At 40.5% G+C, this 22947-nt stretch overlaps 2 protein-coding genes across 4 annotated transcripts in view; one reads left to right on the top strand and one right to left on the bottom strand.

Annotated features, from left to right (window-relative positions):
- The window catches only part of ntn1a (netrin 1a), a 60812-nt gene extending 50159 nt beyond the window's left edge, over positions 1-10653 (top strand). For all 3 annotated transcript variants that reach the window (XM_067580311.1, XM_067580304.1, XM_067580295.1), the window contains 2 exons: positions 2823-2897; positions 7118-10653. In XM_067580311.1, the coding sequence (XP_067436412.1) occupies positions 2823-2897; positions 7118-7446 (404 nt within the window). In that variant the 3' untranslated portion in view covers positions 7447-10653. The remainder of the gene's footprint in view (positions 1-2822; positions 2898-7117) is intronic.
- A 283-nt stretch (positions 10654-10936) lies between these two features.
- Positions 10937-22947, bottom strand: part of stx8 (syntaxin 8) — a 41097-nt gene continuing 29086 nt past the window's right edge. Inside the window, exons 7-8 of the mRNA XM_067580319.1 lie at positions 20257-20358; positions 10937-11697 (exon numbers count right to left, since the gene is read on the bottom strand). Coding sequence (XP_067436420.1) covers positions 11633-11697; positions 20257-20358 — 167 coding nt within the window. The 3' untranslated portion in view covers positions 10937-11632. The remainder of the gene's footprint in view (positions 11698-20256; positions 20359-22947) is intronic.

Raw genomic sequence — 22947 nt, 5'->3', positions numbered from 1 at the left:
TACAGGACTGCTCCCACTTCCCCTGCTTGTAACGCGTACACAAAGGGAACATTTGTCCTCACGGTAGGGGACTGCCTGGCCCTAAATGGGGATCTTGGGGTTCTCTCAGCGGGGCCCAGAGCTGTGTCTCAGGGGTACACTAATGGGGAACGAAAGGCTATCAAAGGGAAGTATCATGATGGCATCAAGGGGGGTTATGAGAAAACAAAGCTTCCTTTCCACAGCTCCCCCTTCTATCATTTACATGGTAATCAGGGCCAGCTCATATAGGCTCCTCTGTTTCATTTACTTTGCCTATTTTTGTTACACTCTTTATTTACTACCACTAGCACCAGCTTTGTGGCCTTGCTAGCCAGCTCATGAGGCTACCAGCTTTGGGCTTTTTGCTGATTTGGGGTCTGGTCCTCCTCCTCCTCCTCTTCTTCTTCCCACCCCCCTGATAAACTTCACTCCTGTCTTCTTTTTTTTTTTTTTTTGGTCAACCTCTCCACCCCTTTGCTCTCTACCAGTATCCATTCTCCCGCCTCCTTCCCTTTTTTTGGATGCATTTTTTCTTGTTGCAGTGTTCCCCAGGCAACCTCATTCAAATAGAGTATAAAGGAGAGTAAAGGCATGGAGCAAAGATCTGCTCACAACAATGAAGTTTGTTCATATTCAGGCTGCCTGAAAGCTCCAATCCTTCTTCCACAACCCCATCACTCTCCTCCACTATACTACCAGCTGTCCATCCATCTCTTCCTCCCTACTTTTCTTCTACCATACCCGTTACAATTTGCAGCACTGAAGCGTAAACCGAATCAGTACTCTGGATCCAATTTCTGCCAGTTGGGAGGGGGCTAAAGATCAGAGAAAAAGAAGAAAAAGTTTCTTTGTTTTTTTTTCCCTCTATGATTTGGCCTCATGTCACGTTATTTTGGCGCGCACTGTAAGTGGCTGGCAGCGTGATAACATAGCATGGGGCAATAACTGAGGCTATGTTCTCGCTGGGGCCAGCAAAGTGGAGGGAGGGATGTACTGTTGCCTCCTTCACCTCCTGGTAATCATAAAACTTGATGGCAAATGCATATCCACATGGATCTGTTAGGACAAGACGCAAAGCTAGTTTTAATACACAACGCCCGTGGGTGTCGATAAAATGATGTTGGAGTGGAAGATAAAAATGTTCCCTAGAACACGTAGACTCACTGGTGTCAACATGTTCTTGATTTGGAAACTTGCATATTTTATGTATTTGCATATCTTGATTATAGAGCTGTCTATATTATTTATCTCTGTCCACAGAGTATGCAGTATAGAAGTCATCTTCTCTTCATTTTTAATCCGTGTAGACATTCAGATGTTCCCTTTTCTCCACCGCACATGGAATATACAAACTTTAATGAAAGCTCTACATGATTTTTTCTACATGATTTTTCTGTTTTGAGGCTGTTATCCAGATGATGAATCAAGCTGTAATCAACTTTAAGTGCTCACTCAGCTACCTCAAAGTGTTCATGCGTACATACCAGTCACAGCAGAAGGCTGTGGAGCGATTTGGGTGACCCCTTTGCCTGCGTGAGGTATTTATTTGTTCATGGCTCCGGAGTGGACGCACCCCCCACCCCCTCCCCACCCACTCACAAAAAAAAGTGTCCTCTGCCTAACGCTTCATGGATGGCTAATTTTCCCTTCCTGACCTCCCTTTGTGTGGCATTGACCCCCTTCACACCCCCCACCCTTCCACTCCCTCGAATAGCTGCCGGCCCCCAGCGCTCTTTCTCCCCTGTCCACACTGCAATGAATGCAAAAGTTTGACATGGTCCTCGGTGGGGCCTTGAAGTGATCCCAGGTTTTTTTTTTTTTTTGAGGGGAGGGGGGGGGGGTTCGAGAGAGGTCGGGGGCTGAAGTGACAAGTGAGGTGAGATTTGGAGGGAGTTGGGAAGGGGGGGGGGGGTTGAAGTGGGTGGAGGGTGGTCTGCATAGGCTTGACTCATTCCCACAGTCTGACAGGGAATAAGTGGGGAGACGGCAGTTTCTCCAAAACTGCTGCTGGTACCATCAGCTCCATTCAGGGGTCCTCACCACCACACATGATGGTTACCAGTAACCCAAAGAATGTTGCCAGCAAAGTGTCATTATTATAGTTTAGCTCAAAGCAATGCAAAATCAGCAGTCTGGTCCAGTCCCAAAAAATGTATTTTAAAACTCTAACGTACCTGTTACAGTTATGCAACATATATATCAACATATATTTTGTACTGTTAACATTTTTCTATATATGTAGCTGAATATTTACCTGATTCATTGGTTATTTTTGTACTACAGAGGGCATGTGGAATTATGTTGACTCTTTATTTTACAATAGAAGTTAACCAATAGGGAGTAGATGAGAAATTATTTACATGGAGAGAAATTTCAAACTGTCAATGTCTATATTTTCCAAAAAAATAGAGTCAGAGAAAAAACAGCAGGCTGAAAAGCCTTTATCAGAGCAGGAGAAAAAGACATTTATTTTATTTTTATTTAATTTTTTTATTTATTTTTATTTATCAAATTGTCAATTTATATATTTAGTTTCATAAATTTTTCTTTGACCACAATTTATTTGGCAAAATTCTGGGAACAATTGACCTGATTTTAAATGAAAAGTCATTAAAAATCATTCTTGTATACTTCAGCTTTGTAGGTTACACGCGGTTGGAGGCCCACATAATTTAATACTCACAAAACCTTTTTGCCCAAATAACTTAAAAAAACAGATGCAAACATATTTCAACATAAATAATCCATTGTTTGTTTTCTCCTTCTGCTCTAACTGTATTTTCTCTTCCTCTGCTTTGCAGACTGCGACTCTTACTGCAAAGCGTCTAAAGGCAAACTGAAAATCAACATGAAGAAGTACTGCAAGAAAGATTACGGTGAGTCAGCCGACGACGCGCAGCTCATTTAATGACTTGGATTAACATTGATTTTTACAGGAAATCTTAAAAGCATGTGCTCTAATGGAAGAAACACATGGTTAACTTTTTCATTGACTTGGCTCATGTAAAAAAAAAAAAAAAAAACAACAACAACATGTTTCTCATTCTGCAGTTGGAAACGAGTTGGCAGGCTCAGAAAACAAGAAATAAACGATTAATTTGAGAAAATTCTGATATAAGCCTCCGCTGTAATTTGCTGTATAAACAGTGATAACGTCAATTTAAAGGCGTAGTGGAATTACTCATTTCTCAGATTAAAATCAGAACTGTAACATTTAAAAAGAGGAAATATACACTGATTAACCTCTGAAAGTGACTATTTAGCTACACCTCCAGAACCTGCCTAGTTCTTTCTTTGGCATGTGCATATGTTTATCCATTTATGCACCAAATCCTAATCTCAGTCCAGCTTTCTGTTGCTGGGGGAGCTGCTACAGTTTACAGGGGAGGGCATTTTTACTGATGGCTTACTCCAGCTTTCATTGCACAGAGACAAAGGATCAAACAGAGGAGATCTTCAAGGAGGAAGAGAGAAGCAGACAAACACAAGGAGAAAAAAAAAGGAGTTTGAGAGAAAGGACAGGATAAAGAATTAGGTTGAGGTGTGTGTGTGTGTATGTGTGTGTGTGAGGAGGGTTGTGTCTCCGAGCTGGCATTTAAGACTCAAGCGGATAAAGCAAAGGCAGTGTGACGGACAGTGGGTGCTCTCTATAAGAGATCCTCATTAAGGCGGCCCACTTCCCCCACAACCGATGTGTTTCTCGCTGCATTCCTGTGACCGTCCGTCCGCCATGCCATTCAAGGTGTGGATAAGACGTATGACCTCTCCCCTCTTCCCCTCCCTCTATCTCCTCCTCTGATTGAAGTCAGGCTGCTGAACCGGTCAACCAAGCAGCGGCATCCTGCAGCATACCTCAGCAGCTTGACGGACAGGCCCGGGCTTTGTTCCGCAGGGATTTGGAGGAGTTAGGGGGTCAGCTTATAGACACCTCCTTTTCCACCATTTGCCTATACCTTGCCGTCGATGTCGTGAGAATGGCCTCGTCTGTGAAATATGTACCAGCTCATGCGTGAATGGATCTGCTACACGGCTGCGTTCATTTCTTTGGTTTGGCCAAATAGCAGACAGTGGTGTTAACATTTCATTTCAAATTTTTCAGATCTACAATCACAGATAACAAAAAAATATGTCAAACAGTTATGTAAAACCTACCGAACGATAACAGCAGACAGCGGAGGGCGGAGAGGTAAAAAGAGACATCAGGATTTCCTGCTGTTGAGCTGCAGAAACCATCACTCAACACATCACAGAGTACCCTCATACATGTACATCTCCCAACACAACATAGAGAAGCCTCCGGTCTAATTTAGCATGTGTTGTGCGTGTGTGTTAAGCGTAGAGGATCTGCTGGTACTGATGGTTGAGATAGTAGCACTCAAGCAAAAGACACATGGAAGTTCGTCTTTTAGCACCAAACGGGTACGTGTAGACTTGCAGGATATTTTTATGTAGAGGGCAGAGTTGGAGGCAGGTAGGAAGAAAAGATAGTACAAACTTTGGGATTCAGTGGAATTTAATTATAAGACTGTAGAGAATGTGTCTTATCATTGTCTTGTTAAAAATGGTGTGCAACTGCCCAAAATCAGCGCGCCAACAGGGTAGTTATTATATACAGACACATATTTAATGTATTGATATACAGCAGTCCTGCACTCAAAAGAAATACATTTTTCCCTCTCAACTTTTGATTGGTTTTAAAAAAACTTTATAGTCAGGTATTTTTAAGAAGATTATATATAATACTCCTGTCCACCGTTCTCTGGATAATCCATTTTCACCTCGCCTGGCCTTCACCAGGGAGGCTTTGTGTCGGCGATGTACATGAGAACCACAAAAAAAGGTTCTTGTCATATCCATCCAGTTTCCCAACAGCATATTCAAGATCCATAACAGACCAGAACAAGATTCTCAGTGCGGTATTTACCACATGAGGGCTCAGCAGAGCGGATCAAAAAGTCAAACACAATGTAAATCTACAGGATAAGTTGAGAGAGAGAGAAAAAGGGAGTCGTAGCTTTGGATTTGTTTTGAAAAGATCAGCAGGGGAGCCGGGCTCCATGCTGCGTCGGGAAACGATGCTACAAGCTTCTGTAGTCGATATGCAGACGCATATAAAGAATCACAGGAGGGAGGAGGGGGGGTGCAGGGAGGGAGGGGGTGGAAATGTCTGATCTCAGCAGAATCCTGAGGATAACTACTCTGAGTATCTCAGCGTCCGCAGCGTACAGTGATTGTTGTCCAAACACAAACAGAGGGAACGGCACCTGGTGGCAGCTGGTAGCTGCAAGGTGGTGCAGAGGTCACCATCAGGTCACACAGCACAAGCCACTCAGGCCCTTCTGACACAGGGCCTCCTGGTGACATAAAACTGCAAGTAGTAGCAGAAGTGCTATGATGGAATTTGCCAACAATAAAAGAAAAAAAGCTGACATGAAGATAGTTGTTATTGCAATGCAACAGTAAGAATGTCAGAAAAGTGAGATTCTGAGCACATCCTCAGAAAAACTATAAACTAAAAGCAGCTTCATCAGATTTCAGTACAGCAAGAACACCAAAAGATTTGGTTGAAAAGAAGAAAATGTTTTGGGTTTTCTGAGTCAGGAGGTTACTACGCCACATTTCAGCTGAAAAAGTTTTCGATCTTCACCATCCATTAAGTGTGAATCCCAAGGCAGTGATCCAGTATGTATGGCACACAACCTGCACTGGATACAGGATCTTTCTACTTCCATACGCGTTCAGCCCCATTAACTCCATACTGAAGGTGAAACCAATGACCCTGTTACACGATGGTTCATTGCAAAAGCTGTCCCATAAGTACAGGAGAAGTATAATGGAACTTAATAGAGATCTGGTCAATATAATACATATTGATACATGCAAGGTAAGGATCCATGAGAGGCAACCCTCTCTCTTTCCTCCCTCTCTCTGAGGAACGCACCAGTTCATTCATCATGTGATATCACTGAGTGTCTTTCCAGCTAACGTCTCTAATGGCCCTACCTTACCTCCTAATCACATTACAAATCACCCTGCTCTGTCAGTGGTAATGGACATGTGGAGCTGTACTGTATATTATAACTGGACCATAGACCGGCCCTTTCCACTATGGATAAAAACTATATAGACGCGCATCCATTTACGGACTTAGGGTACTATTTTGTCTGAGGCAGTTTATCGGATGCCTGTTACCAAGATTTTCCATGATCTTATCATTTCTCTTATTTACAATACAATAATGCTTGACTTGGTATTGATGCCTGATGCCAGAACTGATTTTCTCATAATAATTAACATATTTAACAGACTTACAGATTTACATTTCATTTTCCTTCATGCAGTCATCCACTTTGGACATTTAGAGGTCTGAAACCTGGTACCAACCATCATTTTGTTTTGTCATCTTCTTTTTGAAAGTGAATTATCTAAAACTGCATTAATGCATCCTAAATCTAAGAAGGAGGAGGTACCAAGGCCATATCAGTCGGTGCTCACAGGAGGTATCAGAGCTCTGGATGCTGTGACAAGATCCTTCTTTGCAGCAGCAGCGTGGTTTCTAAGCTCGTGCTTACTGAGAACAGAGTCTGCTGATGTTTGGATACGGGCCACAGCTGGAAAAAGAGCCAGTGTGCGTGCAAGAAATAAGACCCTCTCTTTCCTTGGTGACAGATTTTTGAATGTGGTGGTTACTCCTCGGTGAGAAGCTGATGCAGCAAATTGAAGTAAAGAGCAAGTTCTCATTAAAATAATAAAAATAGCTATATATATATCCATGCAGGAGAGTGGTGGTTAGTTGACCTACTTTGTCTTATTTTATTATGATAGTAAACTATCTGATGAGAGAGAAATTTCAGTGGAAAGGGAGTAAAAATTGCCTCAGAAGGCCAGTAGTATTTTTGGTAAAACGTGTAATTGTAAGGTAACTGTTATTAGGTAGCACAGCATGACGCGCACAATCACTTGTGGACAGACTGTAAGTGCGTAGGTGTTTGAAGAGAATGACCTTCTTAAATGCAAGTTTAAGGTACTGAACCAAAATCTCACAATTGTCATCTCTTTTCCTTTTCCTTCCTTCGATTTCGACCTCACACTGCAGCCGTCCAGGTGCACATCCTGAAGGCGGACAAGGCCGGCGAGTGGTGGAAGTTCACCGTCAACATCATCTCCGTCTACAAGCAAGGAGAAAGCCGCATCCGCCGCGGGGACCAGTTCCTGTGGGTCCGTGCCAAAGACGTGGCCTGCAAATGTCCCAAGATCAAACCCGGGAAGAAGTACCTGCTGCTGGGGAACGACGAGGACTCCCCCGGCCAGAGCGGAGTGGTGGCCGACAAAGGCAGCCTGGTTATCCAGTGGAGGGACACGTGGGCGCGCAGGCTCAGGAAGTTCCAACAGCGTGAGAAGAAAGGCAAGTGCAAGAAGCCATAGGCGGAAAAGATGGAGAGGAAGCCGGAGAAGGAGAGGAATTCAAGAGAAAAGCTGAGCGGGTGATTTAAAAAAAAAAAAAAAAAGTGAGTGAAAGAGAGACAGACAGGAGACTATGGACAGAGAAGAGACTGTTTATGTCGCTGCTTTTTTGTGTAGAAGCATGAAGAGAATTATTTAGGATGATTTTTTTTTTTTTTTTTTTTTTTTCTAGTGAACTTTTGTTGAAGGAGCTCACCTTGCAGATTTGGTTTTATGGTTTATTTTACTTTGAGATTTGTCTCTCTTGTGGATTTGCCGAATTTGCAACTATTACCAGTATATAAAGTTATTTGTGTTCATTTTCTTTATCTCAGTATGAAATCATTATATTTTATGTTTTAATTTTATGGACATTTTCTGCTGGTGCAAAAATGACACAGAAAAAAAAAACCACTTAATTACCACTGCAATATTGCCTCTGCATGGTTTTCTTATTGTATTCTTAGCTGAGAAGGGAGCTTGTTTCATCAAAAGTCTTCACTGATCTGACTGAGGCAGCAATATTTCCTCAATTCAGAATTGTGCCATAAAAAAAAACTATTGTTTCTAAGCCACAGAAATGCATAATACATTTATCTGTCAAGTTAAAGTTGCCATTTCTCTCTCCTATACAAATGTAGGCATCTGCAAACTCAAGAAACAAGAAATCTGTCGTCCTACATTTTTAGCAAATTAGGATTTTTACAAGGTTAGAATTTTCAAGTGACAGAAGAGAACCGATGATAAAACACAGTATTGACTAAAGCGTTTTTCACTTAATGAATCTTCAGCATAATTTTGCCGCCGTATTCACCCTTTCAGATCTCACTGGTTCATTTTTGGTGGTTCAGTATTTGTACAAACCTGCATGTGAAAAAGTTCTCATTTGAGACAGTAATGTTCAATTCACTAACTGGTGCTGCTGATGGTACTAATGTTAAATTCGCCTTTTTCGGGGGTGGGGTGGGGGGGAGGACATTTAAAATGACTGATTTCATGTTCGGTACTTACAGTAACTGTGATGTTTTTCTTTTGTTATTATTTCACAACTCCAACAGGAGTTTAACAACTGACTTACAGAAGCCAGACAAGTGGCCGGCCACGTGGATTGTTCTAAAAATCCTTTGAAAATATTCACAAAATCATGAGTTGTTCTTGGGAAGAGCAAATAGAAATAAATTAGAATGAATATGGCTTCTGAAGTGGCTACAAAATAATATGTCAAATGTATTTTTTCTTTTTTTTTTTAATTCTACTGACAATATCACTCTTGTTCCACCACAAAATGATTCGAACTGTCCGACGGAAGGTCGTTGCAGAGTGGATGCAGCGTTCAGGTTGTGCGGGTGAAAGTAATGCAGTGCAGCTGCAGGTACAACATGTTCTCAGAGGATACTGACGGAGGTGCATATATTATTTCACAAGTGCAACAATGCTAGTCAGAAATGTATTCCTTCATACCAGCTCATGACAAACTTTGTATAACGTGTGGAAGTGTATCTTTCAAAATGTGTAAGACGAAGGAAGAAAAATATCCTCTTAAATGACTCCTGCTTGTCACTGAAGTACCACAATGCAGATGGCTACCACATGCTAAATTTAGTAAGATATTCAATTCAGTTTAATCAGTTCAGATTGCAGGAAGCAAAGAGAATGAAAATAATGAAAAGAAAGTCATTTCCTTACCTTATATGACACATACATGCATCCTTCTTGTGCAGAAAAATGCTCGACGATTACTGAAAATTTTAAAAAACAAAAAATGATCCAGAAATCCACCTTGCACTTGTTTTTCATCCAGAATAAGTCTGGGATCATTGAACAGGCCTCCGAAACCTTCCAGAGGATTATGGGTTTGGATTCCTACTGTGAGATTGTAGATAAATACCTTTACAGTCCACGCACTTTTTGGAAACACAATGAATGACTGTATATTCACCAAAGGACACAGTGCGACCAGTCCAGAAGCTGCAGTCTCCCATTGACCTGTCACGTTCATTCGCTACACTTCAACACTTGCAGAGGGAGAAATGGGGGGAAATTGCAATCACTTTGACACTGCTTGATTCAAACCACATTGCTCGTTTATTTGTATGCAGTCCAGCTCGGAGGAATGCGTGATAAAAACACAGCTCAGGTTTGTAAAAGCCCTCAGTACATCTGATTTATCATAAACTGGGGTTCCTTTCAGTCCGTCCCAAAAAACACTCTGAGCAACACTTTTGATGTTGCTGGTATTTGTTGTCTCACAAAAATCACACTTAGCACCTTTTGAACTGTTCCCCAGCTAAAGTAACTGTAAAAGGTTTATAAAACACACGGTTTTAATCTAATGGACTCTCTACTTCCTTTGTTTTAAACAGTAATGTTTTTTTTTATTCCACTTTCTCAGAAATCCTAGTCATTTGTCCAGGAATTTTCTGGATGAACTGAAATGTCTGCTAGATGATGACAAATTGGAAACCCAAGAAATCCCCTGGGCTCAGTTGTATGATACAAAGAACAGATGACCTTGTTGCTGAAGTACTTCTCAGTATTTACATTTAAGGGTTTGATGGTGTGCCCGTTTTTTCTCCGTACAATCGATCAAATGATCGTGATGTCAGTCCAACATGATGCTACGTGCTGGTTGCTCCTCCAGCAAAGACAAAATGTACTGATGATGACAGCAGTATATTTACATGTTCCTGCCTTTCATTCTTAATCCTACAACATAATGTCTGTTTGTTTTGTTTTTTTCTGTTTGGCACAATGTAATCTGTAATCACACCTCTCTAGTCTCTGTAGCCTCATGCTGTAAATTTTAGATCTGTCTCCTGAGCAATGGTTTGACAAGCTTCCCGTTGAAATGCTACACACATACCTGTCAAAGCATTGCTTTGTGTTCATACTATGAATTGTAAATGTTGTTTGGTTGTCACCATTGCAAAGACTTTTTGCAGTGTTGTTTTACAATGCGTACTAATATATTATGGTTATTATATATGAATATATTTAATGACACAAGACATTGTGGATTTTATTGTCTTTTTCAACTTTTTTTTTTTTTTTTTTTTTTTTTTTACTTTGTTTGTGGTTGTTTAGAACGTTGCCATTAAAGAAGGAAATAATAACTACTGAACATACCAACCTGGTAGAACTAAATTCAGATTTTCAGTTGAAATAAACTCTTGTTACATTGAAAAATGATTTGCCTTCGTTGCTTTGAATAATTGATTTCTATCTATTTAGTTATTCATTTAATACTAACGCTTATAGTCAGCTTTCTCCATTAAAATATGCTGGTTTCCACTTTAAAACATTACGAATACTCTAAACAAAATATAGCAGATTTCACAATGGAAGTATGGAAGTTGTGAGTGTGTTGAAGCTTTGACGAAGGTCCACCCCAGTTAAATATCATGTTGCAAAACACTTCAATCCTCCAGAGTGAGCCCCAGGCATAAACGCAGACAGACAGGAGTCCAGGGACTATTAACTGGAAATGTCATTTATTAGAAATTACAAGCTGAATTGATTTACAAGGAAGGAAAACAGCCATGTCAGTAACACAGTCGAGATGTTTGTTTTGGCTGTGAGCTATTCTATAAACATTATAAAATCCCAAGACAAATGATAACATTACAGCTGCTACAGTAATGCATGGGTAAATATAAGTGAGTTTGAATATTGCAAAGCTTGTGGAATTACTGCAGCCGGTGTGAGCGTCAGCCCGCTCCACAGACAGACTCATTAAAGGAAAGCTCCTGCTACCTGTGGGAGGTCCTACTGTTAGGTCAACATTAGGCAAATACCAGGCTAAAAATATTCCCCAAAATGCTTACAAATAATTAAACTGTTAGATACATAGTCAACTTAATGAGCCAGACATTTGAACAGCTATTAAACAGGACAATTTGCACCTATACATTATATATTTAATACAAAGAAACTGTCTCCTTTGGGGTCACCTGACTGACATACTTTAGCTGTGCTGTCTCAAGCTGATTAAAGCACCAAAGTCTTCATTTCACAGTGCCAGTTGAAAAGTCACCAGTGACCTTTGTGTGTGATGAGCAAGATTGAGAAAATAAAACCAGTGGAGAGAAGAAGGTGTGTCCAGTGTGTGTCTGTGGGTGCAAACGTTCCCCCCCGTGGACATCCGAAACAGGTCCGCTGTTCTCCTCAGCTACACGGGCCACACAGCAACCACTACGATCGCTATAAGAAGCAGCACGATCACCACCAGCATCCCTGCAGGAGGAGGAAAGGGGAGAGGAAATAAGATTATAAAAGCAGACATGCAAGTTTGAAGCTTCGCTAGGTAATTCCACAAACTGGTGGCCCCACATGGCAGAGAGAGGCACTGTAACTGTTTAAAGGTTCATGTTAAAATATCCCAAAACAAGACAGTTTTAAATCTAGTAAGTATCGTCTGTGTGGTCAAAGCCTCCATTGTTGTCCAAAAATATTAAAAACACATCAGTGAGTCACACTTTGCTTTGGATGACATGTCATACATCATCCTGCTGTTGATGATATTAATTCACACTCAGGCTGAGAACAGACAGATGCAATATTCACTGGTGTTTGAGTAACATTTGCTAAAAACTGTTCCTATTAAAATGATAATGTATATATTTGTGGCCTGTTTTTAAACATCCTCAGGAGGAACAAACAGTGCCAAAGAAAGAGTAGAGAAGAAGAGACGGATGAACACATTGTTTGGTTTGGTCTTTTCATTGGATTTGCCAACAATAAAAAAAATATAGAATAATGACATATTTATCCTGTAAGGCCTTTATCAGCTAGTTATCATACAACATGACAACACAGCACTAAGTAATCTCTGATTTGAGCTCTCTGTCTGTCCACCTTCAGGAGAATGTTATGTATTTTGTGAATGATTGTGTGTTTTATTATTATGTAAAGTGTATTTCAAAAATTTGAGAAACTGACAAAGAATTGTGCAGATTTTAGCTGGAAAAAATATGAAAAATATGTTGATTTCATTGTACTTTGAAGTGAATCATCACTTCAAATGTGCCAAAAAGATTCTTGTCTATGACTGAGTGACTGTGTCTCAATTTAGACTACTACTTGGAAAAAAAGAAGCCCCCAAAGTACTAAAAGATGATTTTTTTTAAATCTTAGCTGCACAAAATATGAACTTGTGCACACAAGATAAAAAAGAAATATATGTACATATATCAGGACTTGGGGTTCTGTAGAAAAGACAATGTTAGAACACATTTAGCAGACGCTTTTATCTAAAGCCATGTAAACGTGAGAATGAATATAACACAAGCAAGGATCTAGTCAGGAAGTGCCATCAGTTTCAGAAGAAGACCATCAGAATTATAATCTTTAAACAAGGTGAAGTGTTTTTGTCTTGTTTCTACTTTGCTAAAACCCTTTGTAATAAAAAACCTTTGTAGTTTAACAAATTATCCTTAACTTTAAAGTTGAAAATTCAAACGTCAAGCAGCTGAGGAGCTCATACCTGATTCGAGACAGACTCCGAGAGAGAAGGAGGGGAATGCAGCAAACACAGGGGAATACACTTGGAAGAGGTAAGAAGCCTGCATACCTCACTATTAATTTTTAAAGTCCTTGATCTAACGCGAGTCCCGAGCGCATATGCCCTCACAGTATATCACCATTCTTCTCTTGATGACTTAATGCAATTTACATGCGTTCAACAGCCACAAAAGCTTTATTGCCACAGATTGCACACTGTGATAGGCATATGTTTCTGATTCTGCCTTGAGAGGATAATCATTGTTTTTCACTGATACTATGGAAGCAGAGAAAAAATGTGCAAAAGCTCACTCACACTTCATCAAAGTGCTTTACCCCCAGGACCTGAAAATATTACAGTTTTTATTATACCCACCCCCCCCCCCCCTCAAAAAAAAAAAAAAAAAAACCTCTGTGGTAAAATCCACTACAGGTGGAATTTTCATCCTTTAAAAAAATGAGGAGAATAGCTTTAGAGTTCAATGGCATTTTATTTTGAATCTGAATCCATCAACTTGCTTATTGATTTGGATCATTTAAAATTCTTTATTGAATTATTTAGCGTCAACTTTTTACTTAATATGAGCTTCAAAAGACAATCAAAGAGCTAAAATTAAAGCTGAAGATGACTTATTTACATGGTGCTAATGCTATTGAGAATTCAATCAAGAAAGGCTGATTAGAGCGACATTATCAATATTTTCATATTAGAAATGGATCAAATAACGATGTGTGATGAGAAAGGTGTCACCCGTAGGGATGAACAGAGAATTAAATCTCATATCTGCTGTTGGGAGCTATGGAGCAACTCTACGAGGTGTTTCTAGCATCTTTCAGCTCACTGTTAGTATTACAGCCTCCAGTGTTGCTGCTTTGGTTCCTTCTCACCACATTCATCAAACTCTTAGTTCAGCAACAAGCTGCTAAACATAATGGAACATTCAACCGCTACAGAGACAAATATTTCCCTATGAGTTGGTGTAGTATGGAGGCGCAAAGGTGGCAGTAAATAAACAAAATAAATGCAGAAATAAATTAACATAGAAATAAAAAAAAAATGTATATAAATATATTCATCCTTTTTTGGTAAAAATTAAATGAAATCATAAATTAAATCCCCTTAAATTCCCTGTGTCGTTTTCAGGCTTCCACAGATGAGATAAAACCAGACACTAAATTAGAGTGAATATTAGACTTACATTCATCACGACGCCAGACAAACAACTCCAAATAAATAATAATGTTTCTCTGACGGATGAACTGTAACACCATCGCTATATCATCTTTATAAGGTAATACTATGTCAATGATGTGTTTACAGCTTGTTGTGTTGCCCCCAAGTGGCCAAGAAAATCAATCACCGCAGCTTTAAATAAACAAAACCTGACAATTAATTCAAATAGGCCACAGCTCACATCTGCTGGTTCAAACTGTAAATCTTTAGTGGGATATTAGAGAAGAGATGCTGGGTGGCTGCACATCATAAACACTTGAATGCCTTTAAGATGTGGTGATCCTTCCCCCTCAGTATAGTAGATATATATACACCACAAACCATGCCACACACACATGAGATGTGGAAAACTTTCTCCCCTCCCTTCCTTTTCCTCCTAGAATGGCACAGGAGTGAAGATTTCAAACAACTGCATCTCTGAGCGCTGTCGACAGTCCCCTCACTGACTCAAGTTGTCCATTGTTATTTAGCATGCGGCTGGTATTTTCCGCAGCCCTTCACTTTGGGTTTACATTTCCCTCATTCTTTGGCTCTCTCCTCCTGCGTTCCCCTCGGTGGCCTAATTGGTCGTCTTTCCCACAGGGAGGGAGACAGAGCGAGATATAAGCCATGCTGAACTAATTGCTTGCGGTGGTAGTGGTGGTGTGGTGGTCTGATGAAATGTAAAGCTGATGCTGGTTTCTTTTGCCAGGATATATGGCATATGACTGGGAAGAGTCCAGAATCCAGTCGTTGTGCCACCGTACTCTGAGACAGGAAGGAAGTTGTTCATATACAGGCCTACAGGACATACATGTTAGGACTTATCACTGGTCCAGACGAGACCTCTCATCCTGATAACTTACACATGTGAATATAATATAAATGTCAAAATAGAAGCGCACATTAAAATACTTCTTGTGATGGCTCTTTAAAAGCCTTATGCTTAAAAGCAAATACACACTCACAAATTCCCAGCAATTATCTTTGTTTGGATGGAAGCGATATCAAAGCGACACCCTGTCCACATGAGTTTCAGACATCAGAATTCAACCCGGCCCAACATCTGTCAGCAACTCTATTTGACAGCAACAATAGCAATGAAGGCTGAGCTGTGTAGCATATATTACTGTGGAGAGAGGGGCTCTCACACCCTCTAATGTCACATAACAGCCCATCATAAAGCCACATGAGGCACCCACACCGACCCTTACCCTCCTGTTCTCCTTCCACCGTCCCTGTCTGTCACTAAACAAGCTACTCCTAACCTTCAGGGGGTCTCCAAGACTCCAAGACTAATGACAAATTTACGTTTGCTTGCCAAATAGATTAGAGCTCTGCTGTGACACTGATGCTGAGGGAGATAGTTAGTGTCTGCTGATAGACTGACCACCCAGGAGCTCTAGAGGCCCGAGTCTGGGTTCATCTCCTCTTAGCAACTTTTAGACACATCAGTAAGACAAACCACAGAGAAAAAGGAATAATTGGTGAGAGCCCTGGACAGATAGAGACAACCCCCAAACCTCCCTCACTACTCCCTCTCTGCGCCGATTGCTTATGGTTCAAAGATCTTTTTGGACCACAAAAGGATAGCATGACCTCCAAAGAAAAGAGAAAGATTTTATGTTAACAGGGTCAGTGTGATGCTCATATTTTTTCTTCCAGCACAACTGAACAGGACAAGTCTTTTAATGGCTTTGGATCCAAGTATTGAAACATGAATATAATTATTGCTGATACAACAATAGGTCTGAGAATTAGTTAGAACTCAACAATAAGCGTCTACAGCCATACTCAAGCACAGTGGTGCTTTGAGCTAAATGCTAATGTCCGCATCCTAATATAGTAGAAGAAAATAGAATAGAATAGAATAGAATAGAACTTTATTGTCCACCACAGTGGAAAGTTGCCTGAGACGAAGAACCCTTAAGTATAAAGTACACTACAGTACACAAGTAAAAAGAAAAGAAAAAAAAAAGATATAATACCTAAAGCAAAGCATAAAACATTAAAACGCAACATAAAATACCTTGGAGAAAGATTTGAAGCTCAGTTTTTTTGGTTTTATATGGTGAGGCTGATGGGAATGTCATTACTTTTTCAAGTATTTGGTCATAAACCAAAGTATCAGACAAATTGAGATTTTGACCTGATAATGGCGCTGGATGAAAAGCCAGGGAATCACCAAGGTGATTACATTTCATCCTGAGGGGGAAATGGATGTCCTTACCAGATTTCATGGCAATTCATCCAATAGTTTTTGAGACATTTCACTAAAAACCACAAATTCGAACCTCATGGTGGCGTGAGGAAAAGTCAGGGGACCACCAAAGTCATTAGGATTCATTCTCTGGGAACCAGGAATGTCTGTATCAACTTTCAAGGCAATTGATCTAATGGTTGTTGAAATACTGCAGTCTGGACCAAAGTGGTGGACCAACCAACACTGTCATGCTACTAGCATGGCTAAAATTCTTTGATAATATTTATATTTTTTATAGTATTCTCATAAAGCCATACAGTTTACCACACTGGCCTTCCTATAAATTACCTTGCTGAGGTAAGTGACTGTTAACTAAATGAACCCTGGGATTAAAAGACCAGATATTCAGCTGGTAGATGAAACCATGCCATGGTGTAATTTTGTGGTGTGAGCACAATAACTAGGACTAAATTGTTCTCCCTCAAACTCTGGCAAAAATGAGATGTGAGCAAGGGTTTCAAATATTTATAGATTTCTTGAGGCGAGTTTAATTTAACTTGCCACATACTAAGAGGAATCTCAGATGTGGAAACATCATTAGCAGGATGTATTTCTTTAAGCAATCCTTTCATCAACCTACGTGAAACATTTTCACTTGCCATTTCTGGTTTCCAACAGTATACCATGTCAGGGCAATAAGAGGAACAAGAGCTGGAATGAAAGATCTCACTGATTAAAGATGACATGAAAGTTTTTAAAGTTGGACGGTCCATGTTGAGCAAAATTTGTGTTTCCTTGACAACTCCCGACTCGCAATTTGAGTCTCAGTGCACCTAACTTGCCCTACATGCTCTTCTTCCAACATTGTCAAATGCCTCCTCTCACCAACACTCTCTTGAGACATCCCCTCTAGTCCAAACAGTACAAACCTCCTTGAGATGCGAGCCACCTGCGGGATTCATGGGCTTGCAGAAGTGGCCCTCTACAAACCAAGGATTAGCTCTGTTGAGAAGGGAAGTGCTCAAGCACTGATGTTGCATGATGGTGATGCCTAAGCTCTGGGGAACTCACACCATCCTCTAAGAGACCCTTTGGTCCCGTAGACTAATCTGCTACACTAATCCATTCAAACTCAAAGCCTTCACTCAATTCCCACCAATATCAGCTAAAACGAGTGGTAATGACTCTGTGAATCAAGCTTAGCTGGTTTCAGTTACAACATTGGAGCAATGGTTCAAAAAAATAAAAAACTGGTATTTAAGGCTGCGTATCGTTTGAATGTTTTTGCTGCCACTGCCAATCAGATATTGGAGTTTCAAAACAAATACAAAAATGTCAATTTTTTAGTACCTTACTTTAAGGAAGATAACTTTTTTTTTAATCACTCCTATATTTTGACAAAATATGACAAAATTCTCAAATGCCTTCGTGTTTGTGTCAATGCATTCTTGTAAAAACTAATAAAATATAAAATAAAATACAGTCTAAAATGAGTAAATAATGATTTAAAGATGCAGTGTGTAAAATTTAGTGGCGTCTAACGGAACAGCCTTTGCAGAGATGGAATATAATATTCATAAGTAGGTTTTAATTAGTGTATAATGACCTGAAAATAAGAATTGCTGTGTTTTTGTTACCTTAGAATGAGCCCTTTATATCTACATGAACACATTTCGGTACTTGAAATGCATTGAGGTTAAACTTTATAAATGTGATTCTGCTTCAGCCTTTCCTGAAATCTCAAAGCAGTAGGCTGATTCACAAATATGAACAGCAACATTCTTTTAAATGCATATATCTATTTGTTTTTACTTGTATGTTTCTCTTATTATTTGTATGTTATGTCTTTTTTCCATTCACCTCTTTTTGTAAAGCACTTTGTAACTGTTGCTGAGTGTAAAAAAAGGAGGTTTTTCAATCTGGGAAATGCTTTAATGTAGTAAAAGCGAATCGAAATCTTATGTGCACTCATGAAAAAGAAAGACTCCACAAGCCTGTGCTGTACTTGAACTCTGTATAATTCAGCACAATAGATGTTTCACAATACTTACTGGGACCATTCATGCATGCCATAGGAACTGTGGCTGAGCAATATGTGGGTCCTTCCTCCCTTTAGGGGAGATGACCCTTCCCATAGCTCGGCTTATTTTTCTCCAGCTTACAGCTGCTTATTTGAGACCTCTGGTGCATGCATGCACGCAAACTGTTCAACCTCTACTTGACAATGTAATGTCAGTAACTAAAATCGATAACCCCGAAAGTAAAGATTATTTTTCTGATTTCTGTAATTGTCTCCAGCCTTTAGTGCGACTGTAAAAACTAAGATGCCTCCTATACAATGAGGCAGCCACCAAAAGTTATGTTAAGTATGCTCTCCGCTGTCAAAGCCAGACGTTTTTAACTTTACAAGGACTCGGCTGAGACATAACACCAAATGCCGGCTTTGGATGAGAGGTGGTTTCAAAAGTAAATAAAGCCTTAAAGCTAAGGAATTATAAACATGCTGCCATGGAGAAAGAGGGAAAGCCCTCCAAACAATTTCTGGTATGTAGTATTTTCAACTCTTTCTCTGCTTGACACAAAGACGAGTGTCAAACAAATGCAGAGACGAGCAAAGGGGATGACAGAGAGGAATGGAAAAAAGAAAGAAAGCATTGAGGTGAGAGTGAGGAAGACCATGGGGGAATTTTCCATTTACAGAGAAGGTCTGAGACACAAACACACATACGACAATATATGCAATCATGCATGCACGAGAATATACTTAACATGAATTTGCATGCATGCACCCCAGAAAATAATAAGATGCATATGAACATGCAGACGGACAAGCATCGCTCACATGCGTGCACACAGACAAACACATACACACACACATGCGGCCTGGAACTGAGGAGATGAAGAAGCAGCTCTGGGATCTTCAAACAAACTCATGCTCAGGCACCATGGGGACACAACCAACAGAATGAAGCATTCTAGGGGGCTGACCTTCATATTGCCTGCTCTACTTCTGTCCATGATCGGCTGTTAGCCAGGTTTCCTAGCACAACAATGCAGCCTTTGCCTTAGCAATGCTGCCTGGCGTTTCACTGGGCAAACTGAGCCTGGCTCACGCTCCCACATTCCATCGATTGGCTTTAGCCAGCTAACACACCTCTCATGGCAGCAGTTTTCCCTCAGAAAAGCGTTACCCCACTGAGAAAAGAAAGTCTTTTTTTTTTGTAAAAGACACAACAAAAGTTAAACAAACTGAAGCAGATTTGTGGTAATGGCGAGGGAGGGCCGTGCATTCACAAAAGCCTCAACTCACCAAAATCTGGAGCTGAGACAACAGAGGCTGATGACTTAGGGCCTGATTTGCAACCCTCAGTAGACATTTGAGGATTTTCTCAAAGGACTAGTATGAGGGACCCCTCTTTAAAGCCCGGGACGCCGTGTTAGCAGGCGTGACAAGACAGAGCGAGTACAACCCACCATTCACCGCCCACATGCTCTGCGCCAAAAGGGCTTGTCCCCATCAGCAACAATTTTTCTGCTCCATTAAGCACCATTCTCTCTGGAGACGAAGGCCAAGGCAGCGATAGCAACAACATTGCTCAATTTCTGAACAGTAAAAGATGATAACTTTGTGTTTCTATGGAACTGCTACAAAATTAGCTGTGCCTTACATGATGGACACTGTATGTCAAATTGCAAAGTGTCCAACTTTAATGTCTATAAAAGCTACATTCTGTTAGACTCCTGCTCTGTGAAGTGCAGCAAGGGAAGACAGGAGAAACCAGATTGTAGTTTGTTTATTAAGGACACACATCAGATATGAGGCCTGCTGAGATGCTCCATGGCACCCTGCAAGTAAAGGAAAGTGAGGAAAGCTCACCACAAGAGGCTGACTTTGTCTCCACCAGCTTCACCCTTCGTGTCTCATTACGAATCCTGTTGTCCGTCTTGTCCACAAGATGTGCGAGGTCGTCAATGATTTCTAAGAGACAAAAAAAAAAAAGAGAGAGAAAGGAATGAGGAGAGAGAAGGTCAATAAAAATTCTGCTTTGTATTATTCTGCTATCTGCCATTATTAGGATTTCACAAAGCATTATTTCCATTTTACAACACAGACCTCCCAATATGCTTTGTGTAATAAAAGTAATGCTAAATGGAAAAGTGACAGCTTCTGCAGGAGATGACATCAGAGCAGTCAACAATGTCAAAAAGTCAGAGGCTGCCAACGCAGACATGAGCGGCGTGGTGATGGAGGGAGTGGGCTGTGTGAAAGCACTCCTCGCCCTTTCAAATGGTTTCACGACTTCCTGAATCCATTCTGGATTTAATCAGGCACTTATTGTTCATGAGTTTTAAAAAGACGTAAGCCTCGGCTTCAGGGACTATGCCTAGGCCTTCAGAGAAGTGTGAGAGAAGAGAGAGAGGGTGTGTGTGTGTGTGTGTGTGTGTGTGTGTGTGTGTGTGTGTGTGTTTGGCAGCGAGGCAAACGTCCTTCAGTAGGAGTTCCTGACTTGAAGGTCGTCCAGATGGAAGACTGTTTGATTTGTTAGAGCTAGCCACTGTGTTGAGACATGGCATCTCCAGATTTCTGGCTCAACAACAAAAACAGATAACTGCTGACATATTTCCACATTCTTGATTTGTTATGGTTAGGAATTAAAATGCGATACTGATTTCACTTACTATGAACTCGGGGTTGCGGGTTGTCAGAACTTATTCACAAACGGGAACGGAACCCGTGACTGACATAAAATGACTGACATAACCGATAATTATATGAAGCAATTTACTATAACTTTATCTAACGCATGGGCATGTTAAAGTGGACAGAGAACAATCCAACGGTTCATTCCTACCACCGGAACGACACACATCTATGAATACTTGTCGAAATATGAGAACCAAAACACTCCAAACAACATGGTTCATTACACCTGTTATAAATCAGGAGATTTATTATTAAACAGAACTCAAATTGGCTGTTTTATCTTTAATGTGTGTGTGGCCTGTTTTTTACATCTACTCCAGCGGTGATGATAGGTCCTGCCCAGTAGCCTTGTAAATTGAAATAGGATAAAACAAAACCAAAAAAACAATAAAGAGGCCAGAAACACAGACTTCAAGGCCGAGACAGAGAAAGCGGAAACTCTTCGCAGGCTCCGTTTCAGTGTCTGATAAATGGAAGTTTTACAGGAATGGGAAGCAAGACTCATCCATGAAACACAGCTCGGTGCCAAGTCAAACAGGCTGTCCTGTCCGGTGAGGGAACAACCGTATGTTAAAATGTTTCGGTCATGTTCTATGTTCATATTTTATTTTTAATATGTTCTTTTTTTTATTCATGAGAAACTGGGCTACATGTAGACTGAAGTCCCACAAGTGAGTTCTCAAGGTCGTCTACAGCGTTTCTTGTCTTAACACTGGTGAGGAAATATGTTTCCTCAACTAGGAACTATCACCACTTGACAAAACAGCCTGCGTTTGGCTGACATCAGATAATTAAACTGCATGAATAATTCGAGGAAGGAAAGTGAGGCACGTCAGTCTAGAGGGGGCAGAGTGTGAAGGGGCAAGGACGAGGAGACGAGGAGACGGGAGACGTGAGAGCGCCGTATGTACGGTGTCCCAGGAGACTCTCACATCATCATCTAAGCATCAGGCAACGATTTCAGAGGAAGAAACTCTTATTTTACTGGCAGGGAAAGGGTGTAGACACTAAACCATTTGTGCCGCGTGCCCCTCCGACTAGTCATAAAGGATGTTTTTGGTCTGCCGGTGCCAAAGTCTCTTCATTCAGTCCTGCCTCTGCAATAACATATTAATTCATTAATGAATTCCCAACCATGTCGAGATGCAGCAGCCCTAGAATATGACCTTTAAATACAGCTGCAATGAAACGCTGGATTCATTTTTCATAAAAAAAGGGTAGCCCTACAGAGTATTGACTTTTCATGTGCATATTCCTTCACTTCACCCTGTTATCAAGTCATGTTTCTAACAACATAATTCTCAATTTCCTATTGTAACCTTTGCCTCCATGTATGACAGCTGTTGGCCCTGGCTTAGATCTGCCAGGCCACAAAGAAGGCCCTGTTTCAGGCAAGGACTGTTTATTTTAAATGCTATTACACTGGATAAACCACCGAAGCCACAGTGTATGAGAGCATGGCACGTGCGTGAAAACACACAGACATTAAATTTTTTTTTGTTTGTCAGTTGCTGTAAAATGCATTACTTTATGCTTATTTGACCTCTAATGGACAATAGACGATGTGTGCCCTCGCTCTAAATCTCTCTACTACTGACAAGATGCTTCAGTATATTGAAACATAAAACAAAGAATATAAAAATCAAAAAACAAAAACATACTGCTTAAGTGCTCACTATATTCAGAACTTGTTAAATGAGTGAGAACTTTATAGGAAGTGAAGACGTGTCCAGGATTTAAACAGGGAAACTTTCAAAGTCTCCTCCGAGCTCTGTCTGTCTGTCTCCGCTACAGCAAGTGAATATATATCAGCATCCTAATAAGCTGATGTTTAAGCTGTGGATGAAGTCAACTATGCTTTTT

The sequence above is a fragment of the Thunnus thynnus genome, chromosome 3, assembly GCF_963924715.1.
Source record: "Thunnus thynnus chromosome 3, fThuThy2.1, whole genome shotgun sequence".
NCBI lineage: Eukaryota > Metazoa > Chordata > Actinopteri > Scombriformes > Scombridae > Thunnus > Thunnus thynnus.
Note: the sequence above shows the minus strand (reverse complement) of the source record. Positions and strands in the feature narration are given on the sequence as shown.